The sequence below is a fragment of the Sceloporus occidentalis genome, unplaced genomic scaffold (assembly GCF_023333645.1).
Source record: "Sceloporus occidentalis isolate IW3139 unplaced genomic scaffold, rSceOcc1.0.p SCAF_9, whole genome shotgun sequence".
NCBI lineage: Eukaryota > Metazoa > Chordata > Lepidosauria > Squamata > Phrynosomatidae > Sceloporus > Sceloporus occidentalis.
The window spans coordinates 26,833,565-26,850,777 of NW_028316989.1; the positions used below are offsets into that span (position 1 = coordinate 26,833,565).

Consider the following 17,213-nt stretch of genomic DNA (forward strand, 5'->3'; position numbering starts at 1 on the left):
CCTCCACAGGCTTAAATTCCTGGAAAGACAAAATGGCACAGAGGAGCCCGGTCTTCACAACGCTTGGACCGACCGAAAGGTACCATAAGGCATGTGAGAAAATTGGCTTTGCAGAGTGGGGAAGGTTGTCCTTTTAAATATATATTTGTATAGTTAGCCCTTACTTTTATGGAGGTTTTAGAGGGGGAGAGGCCAAAGCCATGCTTCAAAGCTGAGGTGATTTCACTAGTTCCTACAGCACCAGGTATTCCTTGGCCACCCATTCAAGTCCTATCCAGGGCTGACCCTGTGTAGCTTCCAAGATTAGGCAGGATCTAGTGTGGTTTGTATTATCTCCTGGGATGAATTTTCATGAGTGTAGCGATAAAGTACATCCTATGGAATACTAGGAATTGTAGTGTTGCAAGACATTTCAAATTCCCTGCCAGAAATTGCCTCAACAAACTACATATCTCAATATTTTTGTAGCAGGCAGCCAAAGTGAATAATGAGGGATCTAAGTGCAATAAGTGTGTAGTGTGAAAGAGAGATTGGAGAAGATGCAAGAAGGAGGCAAAGCCAAAGAACAGCTCTCAACGTATTTGATGTTGTCTTCCTGCATGGCAGAATGGAGTTGGACTGGGATGGCCCTTGTGGTCTCTTTCAATTCTATGATTCTAAGTTACCAAAAAAGACAAGGAGACGGGAAGTACCTAGATGGGCAAACCTAGGTTTACCTGGCTACCTTTCTATTTCTATTGCCCCTCCTGGTTCAGGTTTGCCATTACAAGCACAAATGCTCAACTTCCAACAACCCTTTGTTTCTGTCTGTCTCTCTTCCTTCCTTCTTTCTTCCATTCCTTCCTGCAGGCGAATCCGGAATATCCCCCTCCACAGCCAGGCCCTGACTGCGGTTCCTCTCGGGTCGGCCAGACTCATGGACCAGCTGGAAGACCGGATTCTCAGTCATGAGAAGACGACGGCTGCCCTTGTGGAGCACGCTTTCCGTATCAAGGAGGACATTGTCTGCACGCTGCACAGGATGCAGAACAAAGGCGGAGGTGACCGGCTGGCCAGGCAGCTCCTGGAGGAACATATCCGCAACATCACCGCCATTGTCCGGCAGCTCAACCGGGACATCGAGGTCCGTGGGGATTGACCAACTTGCACTTTTTAATATCTTACAGAAAGCAGGGTTGAAACTTTTAGAATCTACAGCCCTCTTTTACTTCCTTTTTAAAGCTGTCCATAACAGGGATAAGAAAGAGCAATTCATGGGTCACAATGTGGCCCCTGGAACTCACATTTGAGGGCCACAAAGCTTTTTGAACTTCCCAATGTTTAAAAGCAAAAATTTTGGTAAAATTTCTAGATAATTTTTGCCCCAAATGTGTCAAAAAATGTGGAACCTTTGGTCCTAGGGCCCCATTCAGTCCACCTGGACAAGTGCCCCCAATGATGGCCATGCTCCCTTTCCCCTTGACACTTCCATTTAGTGGTTTCTCAACTTTCTAACATGGATTTACCCTTTTCTGAAAGTTCTGCTATGCCTTTCCTGTTCCTTAGTTGAGAGATAGCATAACGTGGTAGTTTGAGTGTTAGACTATGACTCTGGAGACCAGGGTTTGAATCCTTGCTCAGCCATGGAAACCCACTGAGTGACCCTGGGCAAGATACACACTCTCAGCCTCAGAGGAAGACAAAGGCAAACCCACTCTGAATAAATCTTGCCAAGAAAACCCTGTGAGAGTGTCATCTTAGGGTCGCGATAGTTGGAAACAACTGGATGTACACAACAACTACAGTGGCTTAGTTCCTAGCACAAATAATATGAGGCTAAAATGGGCTGGCATCTTTATAAAAGTTTATAGAGAAAATGAAGACAGCCTTCTGTGCCCCTGGGATATTAAAGTGGAGAGCTGAACATAGGTTTGGAAATATGGAACAAGAGGGAGGAGGAGGGAAAGAGCAAGTTGTTTTTCAGCTTCTGTGTGCTGAATTATAGACTTGGTCACTGTTAGAATTGGGGCAGATATTTTACAGTTCTGTTTCAGTGAGTGCAAGCACCACACACATAAGATCACACTTTTGCACTCAGTGTTTTTATTAGTCTGATTAAGGTACATTGTGTTATACATTAAAAAATAACAATAGCCTGAAGATAATCTAATACCAGCTCCTGTTTTTTTACTCATCACTACTAAGGCTCCTTGTACCTCACAACAATAACATCAACATCATCAACAATAATAATAACCATAATAATCATGTTTTTGGTGGGTTTTTTGGGGATATGTGGCCATGTTCTAGAAGAGTTTCTTCCTGACATTTTTCCAGCATCTGTGGCTGGCATCTTCAGAGAATGCTTGCCTGGAAAGGACTTGGGTATATATATTTTGTGACCTGGAAAGGCAGGAGTGATTTGCCTTTGACTTCACATAATAATCATCATAATAAAATATTTCTTCAGTTGCAACTTACAACAAGGCTTGAAACAGTGTTGTACTTTGCCTTGAGCCTTGTAAAGGTGAGGTGAGTAAGAAATAAATTATTATTATTACTATTATTTTAAAAACACAGTTGTAAAAGCATATGAAAAGCAATAAACCCACCCTAAAATTTGAAAACAGTGAAAACGAACTGAAACTATAACGGCAACTAAAAGTCCATCACCTTATACCAGACCTGTTTCTCCTGAAAAATAAATTCTCAAAACTCAGCAAGGGGAGTACAAGTCCAGCCTCTTTGACCAGGCATTCAAAAGGCCAGAAGCAGCACCATGTCAGAGAACATAGAGGGGATGGACAGATTTAGCTTTTGTCTTTTGCCCCTTAGATAAGGGGATGGTTCTTTTTTTACATAAGAGTTAAGATACAGTACCTATGCTGACCCATGGATAAGTCGGCCATGTTTTTTGGGGTTGATTCCTTAACAAAAATTTCCAGACATACACAAGTATATACATTAATGCCCTGCTCTCGCATCTTCCCACTGTATTGGTGGGATGCCGAGAAGGTCATCAGGCCTCCGCCTGTTAGATGGATTCACCCCCTGACCACTTTTTTGTTCTAGATGTTGCAGGAACAGATCCGCGTCAGGGATAACCTCAACTACGGCACCAATTCTACACTGAAGAGCCTGGAGATGCGCCAATTGTCTGGGCTTGGTGACCTCCGCGGCCGGGTTTCAAGGTAAGCTCTCAGGTGGTTTGTGCTCCTTTGGAGATCGTAACAGACGATGTGTCGCACACAAATAAATATTGTTAATTATTCTTGGGTATTTTGATAAACGAAAAAGTGGGAGGAAGGAAATCAACACAAGGATGTTTTAAGAAGCATGGACAATATACAGTTGTTTTGCTCCAGAGGCAGGAGACTCTCAATAAAGCATGTGCTATTTAACATGTGGAATACAACAAAATCAAAAAGAGCAATGCCTTTATTGGCCAACCAAAATGCATAATACAAGCTTGCAAAGCTTTGCTGGCTTCTTCATCACACAAAGATGTTAGAAATCATACAGGAGAACACAAGTGGCTATGTTAGAGTCCAAGGCCTACTTTTTGCCTCATTTCTGTTGTCAGTAAAGATGGTCTGGGGGATCTCAATCTGGACAGAGGCCACTCCCCTTCTTGACCAAGAGGGGACTAAGGACAAGGGACAATAAAAGATAGGCATCAAAATTTAAACTCTATTAGCAACAGAAAAGTAACTTCCCTTGAGATCCAGACTCCCCCTGTCCTGTGCAAAGCAAACTGCCCCTTTCTTAGACAAAGAACATGGAATTTCTCAAGAAGACCTTGTACTGGTACATTTGGAAAAACTTTTAGGTGCTGTATATGTAAAACATGCCAACTGTAGTCCAGATGAAAGTGTTTTCTCTTTCCTGGAGGTCAACACCTCAAAAAAATTAAGTCCAAGTCCATTAGCTCCCTTCTTTTGAAGTTTCCCCTGTTGCAGCAAACTTCAGTATCTTCAAATCCAGGAAACGTATTCAGGGAGGTCATTGACCATGCAGTAAAATACAACCAAATGTGTGACTGCATCTTAAGTGTGTGTGTGTGTGTGCACGTGTGTGCATGTGTGGAGGGTTGTATTTGGATTAATTTATCCTCCCCTCTCCCAAAATCTAGGTAACTCCTTGTTTCAACAGCATTTATGTACGTCAGGCTAGGCTGAAATCAACAGAAAGCCTGACTTCCAAGAGCACATCTGATTCACACTCAGATTAAGGAGTGTTATATCACCACAACTGATGTTTCTTCACCAGATTAATTGATTTATGTTAGAAACTGCCCAGAAATAGCAATTGAGTCACAAGGCAGCACAGAGAGAAGGAATAAATGAACTGTGTGGGGAGAGAAAGAGACTAACAGAAATGAGGAATCAGAGATGTATATTTCACATTCCTCAGCAAAATGCAAACAAGATAGATCTCAGCAGCACAGAAAGTAAAGTCAAGGAAGTGCAACGTACTCCCTCTTGTGTGGACACACGACAAAGAATATTGTGGGACTTTAAAAACTAGCATGTTCCAATTGGCTTAAGCTTTTTGTGGAGTCCAGACCCGCTTGGTGAGGTGAGGTGCACAGAATTTAGCCTTGCTGGAGTCCACAAATTAAGGCCAAATAAAACTGTAGAAGCTTGATGCTGTTTTGACTGCTGTGATTCCATCCTATGGAATCCTGGGATTAGTAGTTTGGACATGGAGTTAGAATTCTGTAGTCCACTCAAGAGCGGTGCTTCTGAAACTGTCTGATGTGGGAGACCAGTGGAGATTTTTTGCCAGTGTGCCAGGGACCGGCACCATCTCTGTGCCCATTGGGTACAACGGTTTCTTGCTTTCCTGTAAAGACTGAAGGGACTGGCAGCCAATGGCTCAGCAATGATCCAGGGACCACCAGTTGGACAGAATTCTAAGCACCTTACAAATTTAAAAACCCCACAATTTCACAGGACAAAGCCATCGCATTACAGTGGTACCAAATTTCTATAAGTGTACTGTGTGATACACCCCATTAGCCTTTAGCTTTTCCTTTTTGGTTGCAAACAACAAACAAGGATTCTCTCCACCTTTACCCACCCACCCTTCAGTTTACTTGGCATCATCTAGTGTTAAGGCTTGCACCTACAAGCTAAAAAAGGACGGTTCTGCTTTTCAACAGACTCCACTTTCTGGCAGTCCCTATCCTGTCAAATAAGTGGGGGCTTCCTGTACTCTCGCTTCAAAACAAGCAGTTTGCAATAGATCTGTTTCAGATCCACAACAAAGACCCTCCCTGTCCCACTGTTGAATATTGTCCATGGCATAAAATAGGAATACATCCCTAGATGTATTCCAGTTTCTTCACTGAAGAAAATGTTTTCCAAATGCCCGGATACTCAGCATGCTGAACCCATTCAAACCATTTGCTTGAGTGTACTTTTTGTTGTTGTTGCTTTGTTTCATGTGAGGAAAGATGTGGAAATGAACATCAAATGACTACAGGCGGACAGTTTTTCTCAAGTGTTCCCTTTTAGGTGCCCAATCTTTCTCCGCTGCTGAGATGTGACCCACTTTGTAGGCCCCATCCTGACCCAGGGAGGTCACATCCCAACCCTTGGCCACTGTGTTCTCATCTTCCTCTTTAAGGAAAAGAAAAGACTAGGAAGTGTGGGAGGCTCTATGAAGTTCTTGCTTTGAAAACCTTCATTTTGAACATTTCTATTTTACAGTGAAGAATCATATCCTAGTTGTGGTGGGAAGACACAGATTTTAGGAGCCTCTGCACTCTCCAAAAGCAAAACTTTAAATACCCCAGAATCCATTGCCAGCATCCTTACCTAACCCTAAGGGATCCACCTAAATGACAAAGGCAGAGTATTTTGCTGCCCTCCTGATATACTGCTGGATTGCAGTTCCCAGCGGAGTGAAGAAGTGGCTCATCCCCAACCTTTAAAGCACAAAATAGTTTGCAACCCATAGATTTGCAATCCTCTGCCATTAGTTGAAACAAACAGGTTCCTTTTCATGTAGGACCCACTGGAGAGATCTTCCATAGAATCTTATAGTAGAAAGGGGCCACAAGGGACATCTAGTTAGTTAGTTAAAGTTTATTAATTAGTCAATCAGCCATATCAAAACAGTTAACAGCAAACATGGTAAAATACGACAAAACACAGTGCATAAAAGGGACATCTAGTTCAACCCATTACCCATGTAGGAATGCACAAGTAAAGCACCTCCACAGCAGGGAATTCTCCCAGGCAGCCTAAGCCCATAAATCCCTCCAGTTTCTCTCCCCACAACTCCATCTGCACATTTTTAAAAGCAATCTAAATTGTACTAGAGAAGCTCGGAGCGATCTCAATGACCATGCCAACAGAGCACATCATGCTGTGCTGGGCCCAGCAATGGATTGCTGTACCTGAAACATCTTTTTCTGTGCCAGCCTCCTGCAGAGGAGGACACAGCGTGTTCCTTCCTTAAGCGCGCGCGCACACACACACACACACACAGCACAAAGTGTTTTGGCAGTACATGAAGCTTTTCTCACATTGTGCAGCGACGTCTTTAGAATTGTCAGTGGTAACAACCATAAAAAGCTTTTCAGTGGCACAGCAGAGACCAGCCCTCCTTTCTTTGTGCTTTTGAGATCTGAAAAGCCATCTTGCTGCTATGCAGCAATTCAGCAGTTTATTTTAGACGCTCTCCCTGGTTTCTTTGGATTATATTATCTGCTACTAAACCAAACTATGCAGCACCAAGATGGGGGAAAAACACCTTTTTTCACTCCTTCCTTTCCTGGTTGCTCCTGTTACTGAAGCTATTCAGAAAATAACTTCCTGCCAAAGTTTACAGTTCAGTCCTCCTTATCTGATGCACATCTCCAAAACATCTATCTAATGTCTCCAAAACCAACAGTTGCATTTATGGGTCCAGTCACACCACAGGGTTATAATGCTATAATTCCACTTTAAATGCCATAGTTCCTTCCTATGGAATCCTGAGATGGGCAAATCCCAGAATTCCATAGGACAGGACCATGGCAGTTAAGAATGGAATAATAGGACTACAATTCTGTAGTGTGAATGGGCCCTACAAACAAAAATTATTTTGCATGAAATGAATCTTTTTGTTTAAGGAATGAGAGGGAAAGAGAGGTGTTTTAAAATGCGCCGCACAATCTGTGGTTTACTCAGAATTAAGTCACACTGTGTACCACAAAGAAGGACAGGAGTTAAATTTGTAGGACATGTCCTGGAAAAGGAGGATGTCTGGGCACCCTTGTTCCACAGAACTTACTCCCTGGTAGCGCATGTGTTAAGGACAGCAGCCTAAACCTACATATCTGTAATTATACGGTATGATCCTTTGCAGAAGCAGGCTCTGTTACATTTGGTGGGGCTTTTACAGAGTAATTAATTAAAATACTTATGTCCAACTCTATGTCACAAGCTCTCAGAGAGGCATATATTTAAAACTATTTGGAACAATTTTAATATAGAAGAGTTAGAAACAGTTTCAATAGCCAAAAAGCATGTGAATCTATTTAACAATTAAGAGAGTTAATTGTTTAAATCATTTAAAAGTTTTAAACCGTATACATCTACAATTCTGTGCAAAATCATTAGAGCCCAAAGGCTTGGATAAAGAGTCATGCCTTAACTTGGCACCAGAAGGAAACTGGCATCACTTCCTCCCTACTCAGTGTGTATAAAATTGCCCCTGAGGTACGTTCCGTACCTGTCTGCCACTCATGAGAAAATTAGGTTAATTTCTTTAAAATCAGCTTTTGAGCAATTTTCCTTTGGCACATTCTGAATCCTGCTTCGCCCCCTTCTAACTAATGAGAGAGTTATTTTCTTCTGAAAAGGGTAATTCATTCATCTCATGTGGTGCCCTTGAATTCTATACTACACTTTTCTCCAAAATGTTCTCATTTCGAATGAGTCTCTGCCAAATGATATATTTATTATTTGGCCTTTCTGAACATGCCTTTTGACTGGCAATGGAGGGAGCAGGGAATTGCTGGTGCCAAATGCTGCTAGTCCCCATTGGTGTGAGAGCTCAGTCATGATCTTTCTGTCTATGTTGGTGTGCATGACATTGTGAGTGTGATACTGGAAGAGGTTTGTACTGAGATGGAGAAAATTCCCCCCAAGGCAAAATTCTTACAGCGGAAGGGGAAGAAGAACAGAGGGGGAGTTACCCCAGAAACAGTGGCCAATGTAACAATTTAGGCAAAATTGTGGCCTAGGTGATGCTAGACTACAGTGCTGAGGAGTTCTGAGACTTGCAATCCAGCAATGTTTTAAGATGGCTGCAGCTTTCCTGTCCCTGAATTAATTAAGCAAGATGTTGCTATAGCAGCAAACAAGTTCCAATACTATTTTCTGCTCCTTCACTGTTTTTTAAGAGATCAATCCTAACCAGAGCTTGGGAGTTACTTTTCAAAAGACTATAGCACTCACAGTCCTCCAGTCATAATAGTCAAGATTCCAGTTACAATCTAAGGATTGTAAGGATGGAGCTAGGACACATAAGAATAGGATGAAGCTATTATAACTGAGTGGAGAGCATATACAAGGCACAAAAATCTACCACAATTGACATAAATTAGTATTAAGGAGGGTGGCGGAGGAAAACAACTGTATTTTAAAGGACCCCTTCAGCTATGATAGCTGCTTTCTCTCCAGTCTGTATCCAACGTGAGTCACTTTCTCATAATATAAATTCTGCCAATTACATGATGCCAAGATAACTCACAGACCTTTCCCATAAACTTCTTTAACTCCTTAATTCATATAAAGGCAACAATTGCACTACTATAGATAAAACCCATCTGGTCAGGGGCGGTTCATACCTCTGTCAACAGTTCCCAATCATTCCTGCTTTTCCTGAATGCAGATGTGATGCCGGATTAGCCCGCCTGTCTGCTGAGCACAAAGTCACTTATGAAAGACTTCAAAACTTGAGCAAAGACCAGCAAGCAACTAAACTGATCCTGGAGTCTAAAATCAAAGAAGCCGAAATCCAGGTAAGGTTGTGTTTTCCTTTATTTTAAATGGATGGCTACCTTAGTTTTTAGCTAGTGATGTGAGTATATCTGCTCTTGAATGGTGGAAGTCAGAAGAAACATTCAAAATAGTGGGTTTTCAATCCCAGTGAATAAAAATCATCAATCAGTAAGGGCTAGCACACCTCCATAAAACTTCCAAAAGAAGAGCTGGGTAAAAGGAAAAAGAAAAAGTAATGCATCTGTTGGTACTTTCCAGGCTTACCAACTTAATGGCCATTGCGTAAGCAATTGGGCCTTTTTTTTTTGGTCTGTTGTAGAACATCTGCATTCAGTTCAAGGTTGCAGCAGCAGAGTTGGGTTTGTGGGGCCATTGTGTCAACAGAGGTGCATTGTAAATGGATGCCCATCGCAAATGGATGCTCATTGTGCACTAAGCATGGCTTTGTCCTTGTTGTGTGCCTTCTGACTTATGTGACCCTAAGGTGAGCCTGTCACAAGGTTTTCTTGGCCAGATTTGTTCAGAGGGGGCTTGCTATTGCTTTCCTCTGAGTCTGAGAATTTGTGACTTGCCCAACCTGGGAGTTGCCATGGCTGGTCTCCAGTCTAGTCTCCAGTCGTAGTCTGATGCTCAAACCACTTCACCACTGACTCTCCTCTTCCAGCATCTCCTTTCAAATGAGTAGAGTTTCTTCTACCACCCTGATATAGGTTATTGGCCATTGTAGCTTAAGCTTTCTTAGCAGCATTGCATTCTGTTGCATCCGTGCTGAAGTAGGTAACACCAAGCAACCTGCCAAAAATAGCTCCTGGAAATATCCTGAGGTGAATTCCTCCTGCTTTGGATTCCCTCTACATTAATTTTTTTTTTAAAAAAAAGCCATGTGTTTATTTGCCTGCCCTGCAGAGGCCCACTCACAATCTGGGAAGACATGTGTGAAGGAAACCATTCTGTAAAAATGTGTTCAGTCACCACCTTCCCTGCGTGACTCAGCAGTGCTGTGTGCATCTTACTCACTCAGGATCATGACTTCTCAAACATCTGTTCAGAAGGTTTTGTGGCTTCCCTGAGCTACTTACCATCCCACAGGAATCTGTTTTCCTAGAATTTAAACTAGGGCATGGTTTTTGTGGTGGACCTCTAGAAGTTATAGTGCAAAATGGCCAAATAATAATAATAATAATAATAATAATAATAATAATAATAATAATAATGTTTATTTATATACCACTTTTCCAAATTAGATCAAAGCGGTGTACAACAGGAAGTACAATAAAAGTAAAACAAACAAACAAACAAACATAACAGGCCTCTCTCCCCCTCAAGATGGTGGTCGGAAGAGGGCTCTTAGTCTTTCAGGCAGGCAGTTGGAGCTAGCCTGCCTCTCTCCCCTCAAGATGGTGGCTGAAGGGAGGGCTTGTCTTCTTCAGGCAGGCAGTTGGAGCGTGCCTGCCTCTCTCCCCCCAAGATGGTGGCTGAAGGGAGGGCTTTTCTTCTTCAGGAAGGCAGTTGGAGCGTGCCTGCCTCTCTCCCCCCAAGATGGTGGCTGAAGGGAGGGCTTTTCTTCTTCAGGAAGGCAGTTGGAGCGTGCCTGCCTCTCTCCCCCCAAGATGGTGGCTGAAGGGAGGGCTTTTCTTCTTCAGGAAGGCAGTTGGAGCGTGCCTGCCTCTCTCCCCCCAAGATGGTGGCTGAAGGGAGGGCTTTTCTTCTTCAGGAAGGCAGTTGGAGCGTGCCTGCCTCTCTCCCCCCAAGATGGTGGCTGAAGGGAGGGCTTTTCTTCAACATATTTGAGCTTTTCACTGGTGTGCTCTGATGCTGTTGGTCTGTGCCTTCAAGTCGTTTCCAATTCATGGCGACCCTAAGATGAACCTATCACAGGCTTTTCTGGGGCTGAGAATGTGTGACTCAGACCCTTGTCTCTAGTGTTGTAGTCCAGTGTTCAAACCGCTGCCTCACATTAGCTCTGATGCACTATTGCACTGGGGAAAATGTTTTAAAGAAGGAGAAGTATGGAAATGAAAAAGAAATCTTATTGAGAGGGAATAAAACATTGCAGCGGGTACTGAGAACTGTTAGAAAATAGCTGGATGACAGAAACGTTGTTTGGATGTTTTAAAAACACTAGGAATTAGAGCAAGAGATTCTGCAGCCTCCCAATGCATTTGTCCTAGCTGCAGGAACTTTATGTCTGTTTTTGAAATTTTCTTTCCCTTCCAGGTGGGAATGTTGCCCAGGTTGATGTGGGTGTCTTCTCTCCCACTTGCCCTCCAATTTTCCTTGAACCTCTAGATCTGTGCAGTAACGACATCAGTCGCTAGATGCCACTGCAATACAGCATGCAAGCATTCATTTTTAGCCATCATTACAGCTACTTATGGTTTTCAGGACAATCAGAAGATTGTTAGTGCAAATGCGGTCTCCTTTGCCAAAAAGAAAGAAGAAGGCAGGCAGACAGCACAAAGTGAAGCTACAGCTCTAATTGGCAAAAATTCAGGCCCTGTCCAGATAGGCCCTTTGCGGTGCATCCATGATGTGCTAGGGTTGCCTCGGGGCGGCGTGTCCACACGCCCTGCAACCCTAGCACGTCATGCACGCACTGCAGTTGCGCAGTGCCAGACATACAGCACACACAATGATTACATCGCAGCTGCACCGCCTACATGCGTGCCATCTCTGGCGCTTTGCAGCACCGCAAAAAGGAGCCGCTTTTTGCAGCTCCTTTTTTGCTCTGCAGCAGTGTCGTGCAATTTATATGCTGCGGCGCTCTTGCACAGCAAAGAGAGGCACCGAGGAGGTGCCTCTTTTTGGCGATCTGCACCCCGCCTCAGTTTAAAAAAAGATTCATTTGTTCAGAGCAGTGGCTGCAACCATGAAAGATCTTTTACTCAGTGGGTCTTCTGGGTTGGTCTAAAAATGCTCAGTTCTCGCAATATAGCTGCTTGAATTTCGCTGGGCTCTCCCTGGTTGTTTCTCTGCATCCACTTTTACCATTCTTTTTGTGGCCTCCTCATAATATTTCTTCGCTGTGAACTAGAGCTCTTCCAAATGCCCTTTTAAAACTAAGATGTATTTTGCTGAGGTGGTACTATAGTTTGAAAGGACATAGTCTCCACTGTTTTTTCCCCTTGAAATTATCATGATATAGTGCAAAAGTGTCATTTTACCAATGCACTGTAGGACTCTCTCTCTCTCTCTCTCTCATTTATCTATATATCTTTGTTGTTGTTGTTGTGTGCCTCCAGGTCATTTTTAAATTATGACTATCCTAAAGCAAACCTATCAGGGTTTTATTGGCAAGTTTCTTCAGAGAGGGTTTGTTATTGTATCCTCTGAAGCTAGGAGAGAGTGACTTGCCCAAGATCACTGAGCAAGGAATCAGCCCCTGGTCTCCAGAGTCATAGTCCAACAATATTTGTTTTTTTGTTTTAAGGAAGGAGGGAGGAGGGAAAAGGATACTGTTTTGTTCCCGTATGTTTTGGAATGAAAAAGAAATTCATGTGGAAATAAAATGTTGCAATTGATAATATAAAGTGACAAAATGTTTCCTGGATATTAAACAACAACAAACAACCCCAAGAACCGCTGCAACACATATTGCAACTTCCAGAAATATTTACCCTGTCTGGAAGGGCCCAGTGTTTAGATATTAGCTTTAATTACAGAGGAAGAAGATACTATGTCTCTTCCATTCTCTTCCAGATTTCTCACCTTTTAAATAGGATAGAAACTTCAATCATGCAGCAAGAAGCCAAGCTGAAAGTCACATACAAAGAAAGCAACCAGCAACTCCACCTTCTGGACACAAAGTGAGTATTGTTTCCATGAAGAAAACACAAAAGCAGGGATTTGGGGGAAGAGTAATCCACAAAAGGAATTTTTGTGGCATTCATATTGGGTTAGGATATTTACTTGGGTTCTTTCTTTGAACCCAAAATTCATTCCAGTTGCATCAGACACATAGAGGTCTCATGCTCAAAAACATTTCCAGAGGCAAAATGAATGTTATCCCTCCAGATTACAGGACGCCATTGATTACCTCAGCACCCAGATCGCATCCACGCGGAATTGGGTGGAACAGGAGCACAAGCGGTTTGAGAAAGCCTTTATGGAGAAGATCGACCAACTGTCCCTGGCCATTAAGGAAAAAAGTGTATGTTTCCTGCTTTCCTATAGCCCCTGAAAAGCTATCTTATAGTTCCAGATACAGTATATCTATGCACACACGGTCCCTGAAAAGAATTTCTTATACCCCTACCCCATCCTACCTCCATGTTTTGCTATAGTCCCTGGAAATAACATAGAAGGGAGAAGTCAGGAAGCCACCTGAATCTTGAGCAGGAGCAAGAATGGATATCCTCCTTCAACCTGAGGGCTAAATTCAATTGCAGAGAAGGTCTCAGGGGCCACATTCCATGGCTGGGTAGAGCCCAAAGCATTAAGGATGGAACTAAAATACCAACATATTTGAGCTTTACAAAGCCTTAGCAGATGGCATTTCAATCTTTTTCATGCAGAACATGCAGAACTCTGATAGGCAATGGGGTCTGGCCAACTAAGGAACCCTAGGTCTAGATTTGGGTCCGCCAGATGCCCTCATCATAAAGGGAAGGTACAGTTCCTCATGATGTGTGAACTGAGCTTCTCTTGGCCTTTATGACTCCTAAGGCCACCCATTTCTCCTTGCTCTGTGGGTAGGGCTACCTCCTTAGTGTCCCTGAAAATACTGCCAAGGGCCTTGAGAGAAACACGCAAGGCCTCATTCTAGTCAGGTGTCCTATGAGGGTTCCACTTCCTGAGTGACTTGGCTTAGCTATGGACTGTGATGTGGTTTGTCTCCTCGCAAGTCTCCAATGTTTGTTTGACTGACCTCCCCAGGAAATGGATGGCAGAGCCTTAGAGGCGCAGTTCGGTGAGATCCATGGCAAACTGGATAAAATGGAAGACATGCAAAAGATGGCTGCAGAAGAACACGGGGCAAAGCAGGGTGAAGACCGGTTCGACATCCAGCTGACCAAGCTTCAGATGAATATTAATGAAGATATAAAAGAAGTGAAAGCTGAGGTTAATGCTGGTAAGAGTAAAACACCCATCCTCTTCTTCAGCAGTATAGTAGTCAGCAACTGGTTTTAACAGGGATGGCACTCTGAACGGATGGAAGGGTCAGAAGGAACTTCCCTTTTCCCAGTTGCAATGCTGACAAAACATTTAGCTGCAGCTTGGTAGACTGTCCATAGGTGCATCTACACTATAGAAACATGCAGTTTGCTGTAGCACATCCTATGGAATCTTGTTATTTGTAGATTTTATAAGATCTTTTGTCTTTTCTGCTAGAGTTCAGGTGCCTCAAAAAACTACAAAGTAAGGAACTTTGAGTTATGAACTTTGGATTTGCTAGAGTGCTATAATGATGTTGTTCAGGAGAGTGGACTATAGGTCCCCAGCTGATAATTCCAAGTCCCTCCCCATACCACAAACCTCAGGATTCCCAAAGATGGGGCCATGATGCCCCTTACAGTGAAACCAATCTGCTATATTTGTTCAAAGTGAATACATATTTGACTGAATAAGAGGCTTTCAGACATGGCTTGTTTTTTAAGAATGAATGGCCAAACCCATGATAACTCTTCCCTTGTTTAGGATTTGCCACCATCTACGAGAGCATTGGGTCACTGAGGGAGGCTCTGGAAGCAAAAATGAAGCTGGATAAGGAAGAGCTGCAGAATCAGATTCAGCAGATGAAGTGAAGCATGGGAGGAATACTTAGCTGAGATTTTGGAGCCAAAGCTCTGAACAGCTGGAAGGATGCTGAAGTGGATCTGGGAAGTCCACCTGGAAAATGTTCCAGGTTGTCTTGTAAAAATAAATGCATGGACTGAACAGCATGCTTCAGAATGATTCGTGAAGCTGGACAGTGACTTGTTGTAAATACTAAAAAACCCTCAAAAACTTGCAATTGGAAGGAATTCTTTTCAAGAAAGAGCTGCAAGAGCCACACCTCTGAAATCCAGATCAAAACTCCATCAATTTCAGAAGATTTGTCTCGGCTGAATTAGGCCGCAATTTTTTTTGCCAAAGCTGTTGAATACTGTGAGCAGCACAGCCAGATATCACAACATGATCCAAGATGAAACACCCCTACAATCACAAGATGCTTAAAAGAAGAATGTGCAAGACCTCAAATTAACCCAGCCAGTCTCTGACTCCAAATTGCACATAGTGAGACTGAAATTGTTTAAATCCATGCACTTCACCCATAATTGGTTTCTATGGTCAGCGCAAAAGGGTGGTGCAAAGCTATAGTGTCATAAAAGTAAAAAACAAGTCTTGTCAGAAAGCAAAGGAGGTAAGGTGATAAGTATCTATCAAGCCACATATTTATAGTCTGCAGCAAAAGGCCCATGCAGAGCTTGGAAATGTTACATTTTTGGACTACAATTCCCAGAGTTCTCCAGCTGTGCCACTGACATGGAAAACACCAGCTGCCACTGGTTGTCATGTAACTATACTATCCTTTGATGAGAAACTTTAGAATTTGCTAAGTTTTAAAGTATATATATATTGACATGTTCTGTTCTTCACTGATAGATAGATGGATAGATAGATAATAGATAGGCAGGCAGATCTGAAAGGCAAAAAGGCTGGAGCCTAAAATACCAGCATGTTTATGTTTTAAGGCTCTCACTGCCAACAACTACCCTTAGGAGTGGCATTTTACCCTTATAAAATTGGGGTGAAAGCTCTACAAAAGCTGGGAAGCCCTCTTCCCCATGATACCATAGTTTCGTGGATTAGCCCTTTGGGGAAGGCAAGGAGGACTGGATTCAGCCCTAGGACCTTCTTTAAGTTCCCACCTCCTCCACCCCACTGTACTCAAGGTCCATTGCTTCAGATCCTCCAAAAGCCCCTCACTTCAGCCTCTGGGCTCTAACCCAAGAGCTGCCTGCTCTCATTTCTTTGGAATTAATCCAGAAAAGGCAAATGAAGAGGCATTCCTATAGCCATAGTTATCAAATTGCTGGAGAAATCTAAATTGTAATACGGTGATTATTAAAATGCCAAGGCCACAACCTCGCTGAGATTTACGTGTCCCCTTGGTTTTTCAGAAGAATCAGCAGAGCTTAACATAGCCAGACTGTGACCCTGTTTTATTCATTAGTTGAGACATCCAGCAGAACCTTCTTCACACTGCCTTCAATGGGAGCAGCAAGTGACTTTGTACAGATATTTTAGACAGTAGGTATTTCAAACAAATGACATCCTTCATTTCACATTATCTTCATCTTTGTACAGGGACATCACATCTTGTCAAAACTAATTTCATTTCCATAATCTTACAACTATCGTGTTTGGCTAATTCATTTATTATCAATAGAGATTTCTCAGTTGTGCTTTAATGAAATCTAGTTTCTGTACAAATCGCTATCTCTAACTTTAAAATCTCACACTGAAACCATGATTTTAAAGGACTAGATAAATCCACTCTTTGCACTGCACTGACACTTCTTTCAGTCACTGTAAATCCGTACAAACACTGTGGAGATAAGCGAGTGAACACTAAGTCAGGGCTAATTCTGCCCTCACCTTTTTTTATTTAACTAACGTGCCCCCTCTCAGGATGTCTAAAGCAAGCCTTGAAAGGGCGAGCCTTGAAAGAGCTTCTTTGTGGGGCAGGCAACAAGCAACATCCTTGGGAGAAGCTCACAGCAAACTGTCCTCAAAAGTGTCCCACATGGAGTATTTTGCAGACTCAACCCTTATACGATAACCTCCAAATGTCCCTATTTGTCAGGGACAATCCCAATTAACTCTCTGCCATCCCACCTTCTCAGCTGCTTTGAAAATATCCCAGTCTCTCTCTCCTCCTCTCACGTTCCCCCTTTGTCCTCAGCTTACTTCTGTTGCAGCAAACTGAGTTCATCTGTGAAATGTTTGAAGGTTTGTTATACTGAGTTTGGGTTACTGGGGTCCTTGTCTTTGGGCTACAACTCCCAGGTGCCCTCACCATTGGCTATGCTTGGCTAGGGGTTAACAGAAGCTGTATGCCAACATTTCATTCAATCATTCATTTTTACATTACACAATTAAAGCCCTTGGATACTACTTTAACTGCTGTGGTACCATCCAATGGAATCCTGGATCTGTGGTTTTGTGAGGTTTTTAGAATACTCTGCCACAGAGCTCTCATGGTTCCTGAAACAACAAATCCCTGGAATCCACAGGACAGAAACATGACAG

The 17,213-nt window shown here is 42.8% G+C and overlaps 2 protein-coding genes across 7 annotated transcripts in view; one reads left to right on the forward strand and one right to left on the reverse strand.

Annotated features, from left to right (window-relative positions):
* Positions 1–15,778, forward strand: part of FAM81A (family with sequence similarity 81 member A) — a 29,464-nt gene extending 13,686 nt beyond the window's left edge. For 5 of the 6 annotated variants that reach the window (XM_089538118.1, XM_089538120.1, XM_089538119.1 and 2 more), the window contains 8 exons: positions 10–79; positions 850–1,123; positions 3,052–3,170; positions 8,869–8,998; positions 12,678–12,784; positions 12,993–13,128; positions 13,854–14,049; positions 14,616–15,778. In XM_089538118.1, coding sequence (XP_089394244.1) covers positions 10–79; positions 850–1,123; positions 3,052–3,170; positions 8,869–8,998; positions 12,678–12,784; positions 12,993–13,128; positions 13,854–14,049; positions 14,616–14,722 — 1,139 coding nt within the window. In that variant the 3' untranslated portion in view covers positions 14,723–15,778. Of the gene's footprint in view, positions 1–6; positions 90–849; positions 1,124–3,051; positions 3,171–8,868; positions 8,999–12,677; positions 12,785–12,992; positions 13,129–13,853; positions 14,050–14,615 lie in introns of those variants that run through there. The other variant, XM_089538122.1, reaches the window with a different exon arrangement.
* The window catches only part of LOC149307103 (unconventional myosin-Ie), an 88,474-nt gene that overhangs the window by 66,908 nt on the left and 4,353 nt on the right, over positions 1–17,213 (reverse strand). The gene's annotated exons all lie outside the window — the stretch shown is intronic.